The following is a 17,810-nucleotide window of genomic DNA, read 5'->3' as shown; positions in this document are numbered from 1 at the left end:
GCACCTGGCAAAGGGGCAATTATGCATTAGGCAAGTGAACAGTCAGTTCTTGAAGTTAATGTGCTGGAAGCAGGAAAAATAGACAAGTGTAAGGATCTGGCTCAGAGGATCTCCAAAATGGCAAGTCTTGAGGGTGGTCCCACTATGCATTGGTCAGTACCTACCAAAAGTGACCCAAAGAAGGCTAACCAGTGAACCGGGAACGGGGTTATGGGCACCCAAGACTCACTGATGCATGTGGAGAACGAAAGCTAGTCCATCTGCCCCGATCATACAGGAGAGCTACTGTAGCACAAACTGCTGAAAAGGTTAATATTGGCTATAACAGAAAGACGTCATAAAACACACTGCATATGGCACTGCATCTCCCATTCTGACCACTGTCTATAGCTAAAAGCGCCTACAATATGCATGTGAGCTTCAGAACTGGATCACGGAGCAAAGGAAGCAACTGGCCTGAGGCCTGTGCTGCGAAGCGGGGTTACTGGCTTATCTGGGTAACTTGTCAAAGGTACCACAGTTTAAATGGACTTCATATTCGTTCACTTACATTTTGCCCAGACTACCTTAAATCCGACAAGTTACCCCGATAAGCCAGTAGTACAGGCTCTTGGTCTGATGGGTCATATGGACAGTTGGGTGCATGCATATCATTTACCCGGGGAAGCAATGGCAACAGGATGCACTATGGAAAGAAGGCAAGCCCGCGGAGGCAGTGTGATGCTCTGGGCAACGTTCTTCTGGGAAACCTTAGGGTCTGGGATTCATGTGGCGGTTACTTTGACATGTATGACGTATGAAAACATTGCTGCAGACCAAGTACACCCCTTCGTGGCAATGGAATCTCTTGATGGCAATGGGCTCAATTGAGGAATATGAAAAAAAGAGTTTAAGGTGTTGACTTGGCCTCGGGATTCCCCAGATTTCAATCCAATCGAGCATCTGTGGAATGTGCTGGACAAACAAGTCCAATCCATGGAGGTCCCACCTCACAACTTTGGATCTACTGCCAATACCTTGATGCCAGATACCATAGGGATAGGACACCTTCAGAGAACTTGTCTCGACGAGTCAGAGCTGTTTTGACGGCGCGAGGCGAACCTACAGAATACTAGGTAGGTCGTTTTAATATTATGGCTGATCGGTGTATATTATGACTTTCATTGGTACCACGCCATTGGCGCCACCTTGTGGCAAGAGTATGTAGCACTGAACACTCCGTGTGTTCATAATTACAGAGATAGAAAACTTTAAATACATGAGCACCTAGCATGGGGTAAATTCGTATCGTTTTTTGTATCTCATAAATAAAATGGCCAGGGTTCGAACTTAGTAACAGGCAAACGATATAATATTTCCGTTTTATTTTTGCTTGATTGGTTACACTCATTGAATGAAGGAGGAACATCCGAACAGACGTCACAACGACATTGACCAATCGTTAAGTTGTACATATAACCTTGCAAGAGCAGCAGGACTGTGGGACTGGGAAGCGAGCTACACAAGGGATTATAATGCTTTAGAAAAACTCGATCATGTTGTATTATATTCGTAAATGCTAACGTAAGTATTTATCCTTGTGGTTTAATGGATGCGGAAAAATGCATTTTTCATTTGCTACTGTCCTCCGTACACTCACCAGATAAAGAAAGCTACGTGGGCAATTGTTCATGTTCTAATAAAATGGATTCCTCGCCAAGGACTTAACCGTCACTGAAAATTACAAATGCACTGATGGTGTAAGTGCCAGAGACAAATGTATCACCTGGGCGTTTCAGTTAAATACGTAACTATTATTTGATTTTCTTGCAATTTGGTTTTTCTAAGTAGCAGTACGTTTCCTGTTATTATAACACTACTATAAATCACACAGTGATTTATTTGATTGATTAAGGTTGTTTGATGATAACCGTACATTTTTAATGACCGCTTATTCAATTACGGTCGCAGTAATTCACAACCAGTTCCAGTGAGCAGGGAAACGGTGACCAGGACGCCAGTCCGACGTGTACGGCTCATGCCAAGAGTTACCTGCTCACTTGAACGACATGTCCGCGGGATTGAATCTTAGTACCCCTGTGGAACCGCCGACGCGAACGCGCACTTTCGTAAACCACGTAGATTCCTTGCGGACGCGCTGGATTCGAACCCGGGTTGCGAGTAAGAGACCCTGCCCTCCGAGCCATTGTGTCGCTCTGTTCAGCCAAGAATGTAGCGAATCAAGTAATGCGGCCAGTACAATGTGCTCCTTTATTACGCAATTTACGGCGACGCAGAGGGCGGTGTCATCCTCTCAACCAATGGTCAGAGAGGAGGGTGGGGCCAGCTTGTAAACCGACGTAGAGCTTTGCTTACGACGCTGATCATCCGCAGCATCTCGCGATCAGTTTTTTGACAGCAGTTTGGAAAAACCGTCATGCGTTTAGTCTAATATAAATAAATAACCAGGCAGTTAGAGCAAGGCTGTTCGCAGGGTCCCGCACTACATCTGTGGCCAGGTAAGTTAGCTCGTCTCCATTACCTTACGACGTAGTTTAACCGTGGGTCGCTTAACGCTCAGTTCTTGGCCATTTTCTCCTCTCGCATATTTTGCTTGATGGTTGTGGAAAAAAGGAAGGGCAGTGCTTTATTGCGTTGTATACTAGAATTAGCTGTCTAAGGTACAGATACTAATTTCATTTTGGTGATTTTTATGATGGCATTAGTTTATCGACATGGCTCGTGCTGGGGGCGTTTCGATGTTTTCGTTTTGGTATTCAGCATACCCGCCCATCATCTGAACATTAGATTGTAATGTTACTTCTCCTACAGAAACTCACAGTGGTTAATCTTAACTTCCAGTATTATTATATCAAAGGTTAACTGTGGTGCGTCATATTAGCTATTAGCGGGGGTGTATTAACCCTTGGTAGTCTTTTTTTCACCCACGTGTCACATTTTGGGATTTGATTTCTTAGATGTTTATATAGATGTCATCTACGTTCCAGTGTGAAATGAATCAGGGTTTCCCAACCCCTGGTTTGTGTAGGACCAGTTGTATAATTCTCAAAGATAATATAGATTTTGAAACCACACCTTTTTACAAACCTAACGTTTACGCGTTCTTATCGCATGTGAAAAATGAAACTTAGTCCATCAGCCACATTTAATAAGTTGCTGATGCAGTCGTTCAGACGAAGGATGTAGTCTGTTGTTAACATTAGCTTATATAGTTGTTAACATTAGCCTATATAGTTCCTGGCGCGTGTTGTGTTTGTATTATGATATAAAAATTTAATGTGCTTGTTTGTCTCGGTTATATTGTTGAAAATAACAATACGTTTTAGTTAGTTACTTTTTTTTAGTAAGTTTTTTTTTCTAACATAATTTAGTGGTAGTAGTCATGTATATATGATTATAAATGACAGTTTGCCTATTTAGTAAATGGTCATGTGTAGTCCTGTTTTTTTATTTTGTGGAATAAATATTGTTGTTTCGGTTCCATTTTAATCAGTTATGGCTTAAGGGACGGTGTTACTCAACATAATATAGCATTAAGGCATTAAACATGTGACTGTTAACGCTTAAATGTGCTTAACTTATGGTATCAGTCTAGTCATCCATTCCGGCCTGTCATATGAATATCGTAATACTGAATTAGGAAACAGTGTCCTGTTGCTGAAGTTCAATATCCGGATGTAGGCCTCTCTTGACCTCATCTCAATGCCCCTCAAATCATCCAAGAAGCACCAATGTGGCATTGCTGTCCCTGTTCAGAGATTCAGCTTAAGCCCCCTCTGTTAATTTTACTCCCTTTCAACCTGTGTGCTTACCCTGCCCTAACAATGATGCTCTCATGTTGTCTTTTCTAGGGCTCGTGTCACCGTAGCTGCCTTTTGGTGAACCCCCCCCATAGCCAGCCATCGACACACCCGGGGGGTGGGAGGGACGGACATGGTCCCTGCAGCTTGAGGGAAAGAGGGAGAGGAGCACACTCCTGTTAAGCCAGAAAGCGTACAACTGTCTGTGGGAGGGAGGTGGGAGGAAAGGGAACGAAGGAAAAGCATGTCCTACAGCAATAGGGAGCTGGTAGAGTACTTTGTCAGCTATAAGCTGGCCCAGAAGAATTACCCCATTGCCCACATCCTACAGGACGAAGCTAACGAGCAGACTGAGCAGTCAGGGGGAGGTGAGGGTGAAGCAGGAGGCGCCGTGGCTCATGCCAATGGATCGGTCAGTAGCAGGCACTCTGCGGGCCAGGGCGCACCCCCCCAGGGCCTGGAGGCGGTGAAGGAGGCGCTGCGACTCTCAGCCAACGAATTTGAGTTCCGGTACCAGCGTGCCTTCAGCGACCTGTCGTCACAGCTGCATATCACTCCGGCCACAGCCTACCAGAGCTTCGAGAGCGTCATGAACGAGGTTTTCCGGGACGGTGTCAACTGGGGCCGAGTGGTGGGCCTCTTCGCCTTTGGTGGCGCCCTGTGCGTGGAATGTGTCGAGAAGGAGATGAGCCCGCTGGTGGGCCACATTGTGGACTGGATGACCGTCTACTTGGACAACCATATCCAACCCTGGATTCAAACCCAAGGAGGATGGGTAAGTTCTCACCAGCTTCAGAACCAAGGCTGCTGTATTCATATAGCTAATAGAGCCAGTCATTCTCTACTCTTTAAACCATCCGCCTTTGCCCCACCCCCTGCATCTTTTGGCAGCCATCAGACATAATAGATGTTGACCATCTTATCCATATTGTCATGTGCTTTCTGAGGTTGGGGTTTCTATTGCTGACACTGCACAGCCTTTTTGTAGCCTCCCATTGTTCTTGATTTCAGAGATCTCCAGGGGTGGCCCCCATAATGGGGCACCTGACATTAGGCCCAGACAGCTGCAATTCACATGTGCCCGGTTTATCAAAACATTTGGCCTAGATCTGGTGCAGCAGCGTCTGGTCTTCTGGGGGCTGCCTTCAGCAGGACCACAGAAGTGACAGCAGTATGAGTCACGGGAGGAGTTTGGGGAGCAGGTGAATGTAGGTGCCCCTGTTTTGCTATTGAGGGCTGACAGTGTTCCCATTAGTCAGCACTGAGGGCATCGTATTGAGTGTTTTCTGCGAAACTGCGTTAATCCGAGGTGACTCATACGTTCTGTGCCTCTCCAGTTCTTTTTTTATTTTTCGCCAAAACAGTTCACAGCGTGTGATTGTCTTGCGCGAGCACACAGAGACCGCAGTCTGTCGTTGCCGTTCTCCAGCCACGACATTAGCCCACAGCCGGCGTTGAATTTCGGTTCTTTTAGGTTTGCTGGAGGCACGTGTGACATCTGGCTCAGCCAAGGCGTAGGCCCCCCTATCTGGGCATGCTGCCCCTTCAGGGTGGGCGTGCACTGCTGAGGTCCTCCTGCCAGTCCCTTCCAGGGCCGATGAGGTCACTGGGCCGCTTACCAGAAGAGGGAGTGGAGATGCAGCCATTTCTCAGGGTGACTCAGGCTTTTCTAGCCACTTGGTTTGTTCCCCTCCTCCCAGGGAGCTTACTGAGGTCAGCTTCCTGTCTGAATTTTCCAGATATTGTTATCAAATGCCTGGGAGGAGGTGGGGTTAGTATGTGATGGAACAGTTGCGCCTCCCTTACTGCACCTACATACATTTCTCAATCCTACATGCCAAAAGAACCTGTTGTTAGTGTTACACTGTACTTTACTGAAGAGTGGGGAAAAAAACTCTGGGAAATTGAAATCGGTCCTTGAAGGAGGGTAATCGAATATCACTGAATGATTCTGTTGAATGGGCTCAGAAAATGCTGAACGGTCTTGGGGGTCGGTGCCAGGTATCTGTAGGAAGTCGGAGAGATGAGTGCAGAGGATGCCTGGCTTGCGGATGGAATAAAGGTGCCAGAGTTATGCTGTTGTGGATTTGATGTGGTACTTGAGTCTTTACCATAGCAGATTGATGTGTTTTGGATGAATGATAGACAGGTAAAGTTTATAGCCGATGTAGTAACGTGGCGCAGCATGCCTTTATACCCTGTGGAGTAGCTGTATGTGGTTAACTAGGTCCCATTGCTGGTTATGTTAGGTGAAGGAGTTCAGGTCACTGTCATGTGGATTCTTAGGGTCCGGGCGTCTGGATTCAGAGTAAGTCTGGTTTATGAACCACATCCTCTTGTGTGTCGTGCTTCTCACATACCTATCCCTGCCTCTTCATATTACATTCCATTAATTTTTGCTCTCCACCCTTTTACTTCCTGTCCTTTTCTTGTTCCCTCTTTGTTTCTCTCCTCCTTGTCTTTTCTTTTCAATGCCTCTCGCTGCTCTCATCCATTCCGGTCGCTGTAGGAATGAGGACACCAGCTGAGTGTAAAGTGCTCTCTCATTGGATCCCCCCCCCTCCTCTTTTTTTTTGCGCAAGGATATGAGTTTGTACATTTTGAGACGCTGAGTCACCCGTGGAGGCATGTACGACCGCATGATGGTGACATGCAGCTCCGTCAGGGCCACAGGAGAGTGACGTGATATCATGGTCAATCTTGAAGATCACCCAGGTGTTGCCGAATGACCGATCCGAATGCCGAATGTGCGAATGCATCAGACAAAGGGATCTTTCCTATAGGAGCATGTCAGCTTGAGGGTGGGCTGGCTCAGTTATGTGGGTCTTTAGCAAACATTCTGAAGAATTTGCCCTATTGATTGCCTTCCTGCTCAGGGTTACGGTCGGTCACGGTGACTCAGCAGGGCCTGGCTATCCGGGGCAGAAAGTGGAAGGTGCTGCAACAATGCTGTTTCTGGAATGTTGCACGCCCTATCTCTGTCTGTAGGCCTCTGTCTCTCCCAGATCATTTTCAGGGCGGGTAGAAAATAAAAACAGTGTAAATGAATGACGAGGGAGATGAGTGAACAAAGGGTACAAAGTGAAGTGTGCGATTGCAGGCCGAAGGTTAAGCCTGTGGGCCGTGCGGAGGCTGCCGCCGCTCACTGCATGATTCTGAAGCTCCAGTCAATCACTGTACTGTTTGCAAGTTGCCTTAGTGAAGGGTGTGAGCTTAGCCGTCTGACATCTCAAGCATGTCAGCTGGGATCTGTCAGTGTCATGTTTGACATTGGGTTAGGGAGTGGCCCTTTTTTGCTTTGAGGATCTCATTTTGAATGTATCACGTTCTCTTGAGTGATTCTACCGGCCTCTGCTTGTCTTCTCACCCAGAGGGTCTGGTTTCTCTTACACTGCACACTTCTTAAGTTTGGAGAATGTCAATGCCTATGTCAATGCCTGAAAACTGAGTCATGAGAGAGAATTACACAACCCCCCCCCCCGCAAGTCTGCATTTCTCTGCCTCCTTACCTGTTTCATCACTGTCGCCGCCATCAGTCCCTTGGTTCAGATGTGTCCTGTGGTTACAATAGCAGTTTATGCCAGGTGTGGTTCTCCATTTGCTCCCTGGCATTTAGACAATGGAGTGATAGAGAGCGATGGTTTCTTTAGGTTTTGAAGGTTTTGAAATGATGGTGCAACACAATAAAACAATTCAGTTCAGCAGAATTCTCAATTTTACAAAATGTGATGCCTACATTGATTAGAAACCAATCAGTCAGAGAAGGATTTATTTAAATGTATTTTAAAATGAAAACGCTCAGGGGTAGCACAGGGCTGCAGTAGGTATCACTGTTTCCTTACAACTCTGGGACTTGGCTTCGAGTCTCTGCCATGGCTCCATGTGTGCGAAGTTTGCATGTTCTCCTCCGCCATCATTTCCTCCATGTACTCCAGTTTGCCCCCAAAGTTCAAAAACATGCTGAGGTTGATTGGAGTTACCAAACTGCCCGCAGCTGCATATATGTGAGTGAACGGTGTGTTAGCGCGCCCTGTAATGGGTTGGCACCCCATCCTGGGTTGTTCCCTGCCTTGTGCCCGTAGCCTCCAGACCGCCCAGGATCCTGAATAGGATAAGCAGTTACAGAAGATGGATGGATGGATGGATGAAAGAAAGAAAGAAAAACTGGCATCAGTGCCTTAGTGTTGTCGTGCAGACGGGTTCCTACATACCCGCTGACCATCGTGAACAGCTTGCGGGTCTGTAAAACTGGTCAAACCATGTCATGTTACACTCTACAGGGCAGCTGATTCATGAGACCTAAAGGTTCTGTTAGTATTCACTAGGCAGTGGATCCACAGCAGGCGACATCTGAGCTGAAAGTTGTGGGTAGGGGCGTTTCCCGTCTGTCAGCCTGGGCTCAGAAAGTATCTGTCCCAGGGATTAATTCCTCCTCGGTTAGTGCATAAATCTGCATGCAGTCACCAGTGAAAATAAAGGCTGTATTGCGAATACAGTGTCAGTCCTCGCTTCGCGTTGGCCGTGCCTCCGCATGCCCTCGCTCACCGTTCTGCCCTCCTCTCCTGGCAGGATCGCTTTGCTGAGATCTTCGGCAACGACGCGGCCGCCGAAAGCCGCCGCTCTCAGGAGAGGTTCCAGCAGTGGCTGCCGGCAGCATTGGCACTGGTCACGGGAGCGCTGGTCGGCTTCCTCATCGCCAAGAAACGCCAGTGAGGTGGTCGGCGGCCAGGAGCGGTACCTGCTGGTTCGATCCTCCACTGTCGTGGTGACGTTCATTCCTGGACCGCCACTGCGGCTGTTGTCACTGGCAGGTCGTACCCTTCTGTTATCCAAACTGTCATCCCTCACCACCATCACTAAACACACAAAAAGAAAGGTTTTGAAAGATCGTGGGTTTTTTTTTTGTTTGCTTTGTTTTACTTTGTTGTTCCTGCTGTTCGGATGACCAGTGATGTGCAAGTTTATGTGAGATTTGCAATAAAAGCTGTTTTTATTCAGCTTTGAGAAGGTGGGGCAGCCAAAAAGTCAGTGGTGTGTGTGTGTGTGTGTGTGTGCGCGCGCATGTGTGCGGTCCCAGTGCCCCCTTCAGAAAACTCACGAAGAAGGAAGTGCTGGCAGTCCAACCTGGATCTGCAGGAAAATGTTGTGGTAGTGGGTGAGGCCCAGTCTTTTTTTCCGCATGGCAGGACAGCTGTGGGCAAACCAGGAATCTCCACTGCATAGCAGATTAGCAGCGGGCGCAGGCAACATAGCCTGACTGCTCTGCCAGGAAGGACCAGCCATGGGCTTTTTCTGGCAGGTGGCTCGGTGTGGCTGCGCGAGATGTGGCGGTATCACCGCTATCACTCGCAGCCACGCTGCAGAAGTCCCAGCCAGTCCATGTGGGTTTTCTTCTGTTAATGTTAGGGGGGGGAGTGTTTTTTCAAGTTTCAAGATTTTTGGAGGAAAAACATCATTAGAATACATAGGTATGCTGTTTTTTCTCTTCAAATATTTACAGAACTTTAAGGTTTAGGGCCCAGTATGATGAGGTCTTTGTGTTTGTATGTGTGTGTATATGTTTTGTAGTCCATTTCTCTGCATGTTTCCTTCATCCATACCTATAAATAAGGCCAAAAGGTTTAATACTGACCTTTTATTATGGATCATCTTACTATAACCTTATGTTTAGGGTGTGAATTAAAGATGCCATCACTCCAGTGAGAATACATTTGCCTTTTTAAAATGAAGTACATTATTATTTATCTGTTGCAGCTTGTTTATAATCCCGCACAGCCCCCACTCCATCCTGCTCTATGGATGATTGTTTTCTCTCCTGAATTTTGATTCGTCTTATAGCAGTTTTCAGTGATTGCTTTGAAACCTTTCTCACCTCATTCCATTTACCTACCGCTTCTCCCGGTTTGGGTCGCAGTTTGAAACGATCCTGATAGATATTATTTTCTTTTTAATAAAAAGATTTTTTTAGTCAGTTCTATTTTTCTTAAGGAAACGTTTTCTTCTCATTTATTGCTCATCACCACCCCCTGTAGGATTAACTCCTCGGGGAGAGATTTGGAAATGGGGGGAGGAGGGAGGGACGCTTCTGATTTAATGAGGAGTCACAGGGTTTGGAGGTTGTCCATACAGCTCAGCAGTCATTAGTGATGTCATCACCGTGTTTGTAAACTGAATCTTGTATGTCTTTTCGGACCAATCTTCCCTAAGCCTGATCATAGAGGGCCTGGTGTAACTGCAGGATTTCATGCTGCCTGAACACTAAATCACCTGAATTAATCAGTCACTTTCTTTAAATGAAGTTATTGATCCTGAGGACACCAAGATATGTGCTGGCTTGCACAAAGCAGAAGACCCCATAGGCATGACATCCCCCGAGACTCGGAAACGAGGCCCCAAATTGTAGACACTGTGTAAAGAGTTGACTCGATGTGATGATGACATATGACCGGCCAATCCGCTGCTCTGCGGCAGAAGTGAAATGCCATAATCGCTAGCTACTTTAACGTATCTGCCCACACAGGTGTAGGCAGAAGAAACGCGAAAGCCAGTGTCACAAGGTGTTGCTGGTGTGATCTTGCTGCTGGATTAAGTATATATTAAAAAAAAAAAAAAAAAAAAAACACAAACAAAAAAAAAAAAGAATACTGGGATTGTTGGGAAATGAAGTCCAGACTACAGTTAAACTTCATTTCCCTTCAGTCCTCAGGTGGGACATGTCTGCATCATGCATTTCTTGGTTGCTACTAAGGTATCATGGCACTGCATTAATAATCCTCCTGTCCATCGTCATTTGAATGTCCTGTGATTTGACTATACCTTGGCTTACTACAGTGGACCTACAGATACAGAGTGAAATCAGGTCTAGATCAGGACCACAGCATGACAGACTGTTGGCTGACTCATTCCATTCGTGGTGGTCTTTGCATGTGTCTTGCGTACCTTGAAGTCATGTCAGCCAACACTGGTCTGCGCCTTGGGTCCAGCTGAGATCCAAGCTGTGCGTGTGTGTGTGTGTGTGTGTGTGTGTGTGTGTGTGTGTGTGCGTGTGTGTGAGAGAGAGAGATGGTGATGATGGTGGATGCACTAAACAGTGGCTTTATATAAAAAGCCCAGAAGAATCTACACGCTTATTGATGACACTATGTACATTAGTTAGGCTATACGATCATTAGAATAGGTTAATTTACCAGCATATTTAAGACTCTTGATTTTAAAATGTTCTGTAAGATATTGAGTGTGCAGCATAGTGTTCTCCCTGTTGCCTTAAAGTGGATGTGTCCCATTCTGTGTTTGTTTTAGCTTGATGAAACATTAAAATAGAATATTTTTTTAAAGTTTTCCTTTTTAGTTTGATAAACTGTAAATAGGAAAATGGCATTTGATGTCTTAGGCCTGCATTAATGTTCAAAATAATTCAATACCTAATAAAAACAAACTATTCAAATCTTGTGTTTTGCTTGAGTATATTTTTATTCAAATGTGGGTGGTTTGAGATGGTACAAAAGTAACATCAAAATCAAAAGGGAAAAGGCTCCCCAGACACTGTAACTGTAATGTTTTTTTTTTGTGCTCATTCATACTGTGTAATTGAAAAAAGTAGCTTGGAAAAAAATCAGTTAAAAATGGCGTTCACTGTGTACCGTTCTGTTGTGTCTAATACAGGTGTGGTTCATTACAATATTTGATGGTAACTGCTGTTATTTTGCAATTTATAGCAAATATGAGCAGCAGATTTCTTCAGCTGACACTCAAAAACCAACTGGGGGAAGCTTCCAAAAGGCAGCAGTTTTCTACCATGTAATTTACAGACTGCAGACAAACACGAATTTTGAATATACAGATCGAGTCGCGCCACTTCTACCAGCAAGTCCCTGGTTGTAGGGATTGTTCCTCTCCCTGATTTCAGATGCACTCCTAGCGATTTTGTTCTAGACCCAACACCGAGTCGACTTACTTGTCAGAATTCTAGGGATATACGAAGGCTTCTTATTTCAAACAGGAAGTGATGAAAGTTAGAGCAACGTTCTAGACTGTGAAATGTTTGGGTAAACCTGCCAAAATTAGCTGTGCATTCAGTTGTATACACTTTTTTTGTGAACAGGATCGGAATATTATTAATATGGATCCCTGCCATCTACTGTCAAATGGGCAGTTAGAAGACGGTGTGTGTTACAGAAAACAAAACCCGTAGCCAATAGAATAGAAGAGAGGAAGTTAACACACTGAAGGCAGCGTGTGCCGGTCTATACCCCTCAGAATTGGTGTGGTCATTCTGCTTTGGGGGGCTTGATTTATTATGAGATTAATTGGCCATTCCAGTGATCAGGGAGAGTTATTGATTTGATCTTTTAGGCTACTCTCCTACTCCACAGATGTCCATCTATGGATATACAAATAGCCAGTCTGTTAGGCCATCTGTAAGGCTGCTGGCCACCACTTAAAGCAGAATAATGGGGTAAGATGCCCAAAAACAGTTTTCTGCAGAAAATTCCCCGGCAAACTTCACAAACGAAGGGGCAATGCTAATCTCCCTGTAATAAATGCCAATTATGCGCATAGAAGGTGACGTCTTTTAATTAATAATTTACTAATAGGAAACCTGATGAGCAAGAGCAGATTAGAAATATAAAGACTAAAATGTCAAATTAAGCTGACTAATAAATGGGATCTTCAAGGTCCATTAGTCGTTACATGCAGATACTCATTAAACTCACCCCATTTAATAGAATAGCAGTATAATTTCATTTGCAAGAGAAAGATACGCTGTAAAAAAAATTAAATAAAAATGTATGATTTATATTGTATTAAAAACGGTAACTGAAAGGCAAAGACGATCAATCACCTGCCTATCAAAAAGTCTCTCCACAGCCCTGCCGAAAGGTAACGAGCGTGGATATTCAAGTGGCAGTACATGGGTTCAGTTACACAATGTTGTCACAAGATGGCAGTGCTGTGACACTTGAATAGAGAGCCAGACGAGTGACGCAAGATGTGCCTGACAAGATGATCTTCTAAATGACCAGCTGATGGCAGCACTCGTGGGATGGCCTTTTATTCGTATACATGCGCATGTTAACACGTTTTTCACCTGGAAATTAGAGATGGATATCGAAGCGGAAGGTCAGTAGTGAACTTCCTGGAGAATAAAACAGCTGTCTGTGGAGCATCGTTTTTCCTTTTTGTCAGGTAGTTATTTTCCTCTGTGGTTAAACTGGTTATTATGTGAAAATGCAATGTTTGGTGCTCAAATAATGCAGATACGAATCTCAAAACGGAGAATGATTAGAATGATTACTGAGAATAAATACTTGTAAATTGTCAATTTGAAGAATAATGATGCAGTTAGTAACAATGTCTTGGCACTAATAACAGTAAATAACAAAAGCATATGCTGAGTGAAAGTCGAGATAAGTGTGATTATACTGTTTAACTCGGTTATTGAATTTCAGCGATCGAGATGAGCCAGGCCTCAACACATCCTTACCCAATAACAGTTGTGAAGTCAATGTGAGAGGTTTTTTTTGCAAGAAAACAGAAAATCAGTTTAATGTGTGTGACGGACACATACACAACGCATTTCAAAGTGAATCCAAATGATGATGTTCTTAGTTTTCCTAGAGCTATAGATTTTACCTTTATACCACACGCACTAGAAATTACAATATATAGACTCTTTTTATTCCTGAGAATGATTATGAAGACCAAGTTTCAAGGAAATATGTAACAATCCACCACACTTTACACGGCGCTGAAAGAAAAAAGCAAAGGTATTGAATAAAAGAATTTTTTTTAAAAAAGCAAAATAGAATTTTATTTATATTGCTCAATTCAGAGGTCAAACCAAACACGAGGCAGTTTTTTAAAACGTTATTTTATTGTTTTCCTGTGAGCCTTGGTTTGCCAGGAGTTGGGTGCTGTCTAAGACCTGTCGTTGTCAAACTGCCGAGTGGCCGAACCTAATCGGCACAGGCTGGATGCGGTGTGATGAACGGAACAAGCAAGGCACCATCTGTTGCCAGAAAAAAAAAATAACGGAATCCGTCACCTCAGCTTTTTGGCCACATTCGGATTTCAGCCACAGCTGCATCTTAATGATCGCGAAGAGAGAGAGCGAGAGAGGGAGGGAGAAATTGTGGGATATCAAAGGACACCCCCTCCCCTGATTCCTATTTTGGGGGGACAGACAGAATGGTGGAGTGTGACTGTAGCTCAGAGAGAAGAGAGCAGGAAAGAGCTGAGTAGTCAGGAGGAGGCGAGGGTCATGTGGTGGAGGAATGTCCTTGAGTCCCTGTTTTACTGCACGTTTTCCATCATCTTGAGGAATTCTGCAAAAAACAAACGCACAATAAATCAATCTGATAAGGCACCTTCAATTAGAACAGTCAAACTGGCCACAGACGCTTAAATGCACATTTAGGCTTCAAGAAAGTAAAAACTGTTATGGATTGACGTTAAAAATACCCATCTAATTAATAATTAAACGAGAAAGCATATTCCGCCTTGGTTAAAGACTTCTGCTGAATAAATAAAATCTGTCCAGATAGTGAGAAATCTTTACTGGCACAGTGGCCGTACCATCGAAGTCCAGCATGCCATCAGCGTTCTTGTCTCCTTCCTTCAGCAGGTCATCGATCTCGTCTTCCGTAATGCTCTCACCGCTGCTGCGGATGATCAAAGCAAACTCCTCCCTGTCGATGTAGCCGTCTCCGTTCCTACAATAAAGCGCATGCGTGCGCATTCATAGAATCTCTCAGCGGGGGTGCTCATGTGGTCAGTGACATTTGGTAGTTGTTAATTTCATTGTTAATTTTAAGGTAATGTTGATACAGGAGACCATTAGAAGGGTATATGTAGTAAGGTCGCCAGTCCTAGTTAAACGTACTTGTCGAGCACGCGAAAGCATTCCGCCAACTCTTCTTCGCTCTTGCCAGCTTGGTCCTCTTTTAGCTGTCTTACCATCATGACCAAGAACTCCTCAAAGTCAATGGTACCGCTGCCTGGGATAAATTGTAAGATGCAATTAATGATATTACAACACTGAATGTTCAGTATGCAAATGAGTTTTTAACATCCGACGTTATTTCACCTTAACTCGGCCATGAACTTTTGAGGTATATGACGTTTTATATTTTCCTTATGAGATTTATCAGGCTGACTAGATTTCAAGAAACTGCATCAGCGAAGAGATTACAGGATATAGCCAGCAAATTTACGATTACCGTCCTCATCGACCTCCTCGATGATTTCATCCAACTCCTCTCTGGTGGGGTTCTGACCCAGCATCCGCATGACAGTGCCCAACTCCTTGGTGCTGATGTCACCGCCACCGTCGGTATCAAACATGTCAAAGGCAGCCTTGAATTCTGGATGAATGTACGCAAAAATATGTGTGTAAGGAATAAACATATGTAAAATTCTTACGCTTATTCAACTTTTCCATTTTCCACCCAAAGGTAGCCATTTTATTTAACTAAATTTTTGGCTACATCGTTAGGTACAATAAACTCCGCGTTGTTCTAACTCACCGGCAATCATTTCCTCGCTCAAGTATGAGCGCGCCTCCTGCTGCGCTTCACTCTAGAAAACAGCAAATACCATGGTAATCAATTTCATCATAAAAAGTATGGAAACTCAAATGAAACGCAATGTTTCGTTGCTCTTTATGCCTTGTTATTGCAGCACAAGAAGTTGGCAGACACGTAGTTTTTTTATTATTTTTTTTAACGTGTTCAGTCTATCGTGATTTCACATTACACTATCTGAAGGAAATTATTGCGCAAGAAAGGCTCACAGCACATTATCCCTGTTAATGCGTCTCGAAAGTAACATTTTGAAATGCAATCCTAGGAATCTGCCCGATAAGCACATAATCCCGAAGGCTCGGGACCCAGTTGACGGCACCTTTAAAGGTCGGGGGTAATACTAATTATGTCTTGCATCTGTCTCGCACCCATGAGGAACAACTGACCAATAATATTTGGTCCCGTTTCAGTATGTATATTAACTAAATACTAAAACTAAGGAAACGATTAGGACATTTGCAAATTAGATATTTATGCTAAAGTACGCAAATGTATATTTTTCGGGTATCCCACGTTACATAATACAGTTAAAGTATATTTAAAATGTGTAATTCTGAATAATTAATGTCAATCTATATCAATTTAAATAATTAATTTAAATGCTAAAAATAAAGCAACAATATGAACTCAGTTATGGTGATTAAAATTGAAAAAATGGTATCTCAACCGCTTTGAGGCGACTTCACGCTGAAATTCTCTTTTGATAATAATTTAATACACTGTTTCACACTATGACTATGTATTAGACACGACACTCAGTGTGACGGGCTATTTGTTGGTGTAAAAAAAAATAAGTTGAGGCCGTATAGTGTTCTAAAGCGTGTTCATTAATAAATCAAGATTTCAGCTGTACTGAGTTCAGTTTTGCAATTGATATTGTATGTTTCACGAGATGCCCCCAACATATTAGTGAAAGAAAATTGCGTTGCGAGCGAATGAATTAGCTTACCATAGTTGTGGATTAGTTTCCCCCCCAAATTCCAAGGAAAAAAGCCCAGAAGGTACGGTCAGTCTGCGTGCACCTGAACAGAAAGACTAGACGTCAACTTGGGAGTTCAGACACGCTTAAAATCGGCCGGGGAAGACACGCCCCCTATCACTTAAGGGTCTCCAGAATTAGTATCCTCAGCTTTTAGGGTTCGTGGGTGCCTGCAAGCCAATCGAAGTTTGGAATGAAAGGTGGCTTTTTGCGTCTCTAGACGTCTTTTTCATGTGGAGAAAACTCCGTGATGAAGTTTGGCCAAAAGAAACAGTGGAACAGACATCTGCATTAACAAAAGGTTCCTATGTGGGAATAATCACTTGGTCTCAGGGGAGGGGAATAGCGCTTTCAGTTGAACAGTTGTTAATTTCTCAAAATATTCTATTGTGTGCATGGTTTGCTTTGTTGAGTCACATATCTTGATGTCAAAAAAAGATTTCAGGATGTTTCCTGTTGTACTTGGCCTGATCAGGTTGTCTGGGTATATATACTTGTGAAATCTGCCTTCCCAGGCACAGTGTATACAGGGTGCTCGACAGAGTACACAATTTCAACAGGCTTTTGTATAAATTCAAAGGAGTGAGACAATGGAGAAGAGACATTTGGAAGTAATGCCTGCATGCTTTTTTTAAAGCATATTTGACTTGATACATCCAAGATAGACTCTTTAATATCCATAAGGTAAGGGGTAACCTTAAACTTTAAGAAAGTGCTTGTTCCACAGATCTGTCATGCCAGGAATAGCTGTTGCTCTTGGGGTATGGAGAACATGAAAGCTTTACTGTGGGGTATGGCTTCAGACCTCTGACTTGCCTTGTATGGCACCTGCAACAAGGAACTGAATGGCAAGGAGGTGGAAGACTCCCCCTGGGAGGTAAAGGATATAAGGGTGTGCCCCTCTAGGAACCGAAGATGTGTCGAAAGGCAGGCAGTCGAATTGATCACTCCGCAGACCAGTACTTTGGCTGGTGCTAATGTCGAAGAGTTGAATGATGTTTTGGAGCTGCGGCCGGTGGACATAACCAGTAAGCAAGGAGCATGGGACTGAAGCTATGGAAGAGGGTGTTCTCTCCTGGATTTGGGTTGGAGCAGGGGGAGGACTGGACAGGCACCTGAAAAGGGAGGGAATGCAGCCAGGAAAAGTCTTCCACGCTTCTACTACAGTCCTACAGAGCCAATACCAGCCAGGAATTTTCTCACACTGCTGGCTGAGCAGGAGTAGATGGTCTAGGCAGCAACTGCTGGCAAGGAAAGGCTGGTCGCTGGCACTGCAGAAAGCCAGATAGTGCAGGCTGCATTTTCTCTGTCTGTTTTGTTCTCTTTCCTGACTGGAGTTTGTTTGTTGCAGCAACTGAGAAGAGCCAGAAGGAAGCCTTCTCTGAAAATAAACACATAGAGAAACACCCGAACCCAACCCCACTCACAAAAACGCAGTGAGAACTTTAC

General features: G+C 44.2%; 2 protein-coding genes across 2 annotated transcripts; one reads left to right on the top strand and one right to left on the bottom strand.

The window, feature by feature from the left end:
• The first annotated feature begins 1,412 nt into the window (after window positions 1-1,412).
• On the top strand, window positions 1,413-8,662 carry LOC125747227 (bcl-2-like protein 1). The gene is made up of 3 exons (XM_049022175.1): window positions 1,413-1,563; window positions 3,852-4,575; window positions 8,370-8,662. The coding sequence occupies exons 2-3, from the start codon at window positions 4,045-4,047 to the stop codon at window positions 8,511-8,513; spliced, it is 675 nt and encodes a 224-aa protein (XP_048878132.1). The 5' UTR covers window positions 1,413-1,563; window positions 3,852-4,044; the 3' UTR covers window positions 8,514-8,662.
• Window positions 8,663-13,508: 4,846 nt separating this feature from the next.
• Window positions 13,509-17,793, bottom strand: LOC125747229 (troponin C, skeletal muscle-like). The gene is made up of 6 exons (XM_049022177.1): window positions 16,332-17,793; window positions 15,326-15,377; window positions 15,020-15,163; window positions 14,683-14,797; window positions 14,376-14,512; window positions 13,509-14,125 (listed from the first exon to the last, which is right to left on the bottom strand). Exons 1-6 carry the CDS (start codon window positions 16,332-16,334, stop codon window positions 14,094-14,096), a joined length of 483 nt encoding a protein of 160 aa, XP_048878134.1. The 5' UTR covers window positions 16,335-17,793; the 3' UTR covers window positions 13,509-14,093.
• Between the last annotated feature and the right edge of the window lie 17 nt (window positions 17,794-17,810).

The sequence above is a fragment of the Brienomyrus brachyistius genome, chromosome 8 (genome assembly GCF_023856365.1).
Source record: "Brienomyrus brachyistius isolate T26 chromosome 8, BBRACH_0.4, whole genome shotgun sequence".
NCBI classification, from domain to species: Eukaryota; Metazoa; Chordata; class Actinopteri; order Osteoglossiformes; family Mormyridae; genus Brienomyrus; species Brienomyrus brachyistius.
The sequence above is the reverse complement of the archived record's forward strand: the minus strand, read 5'-3'. Positions and strand labels throughout refer to the sequence as shown.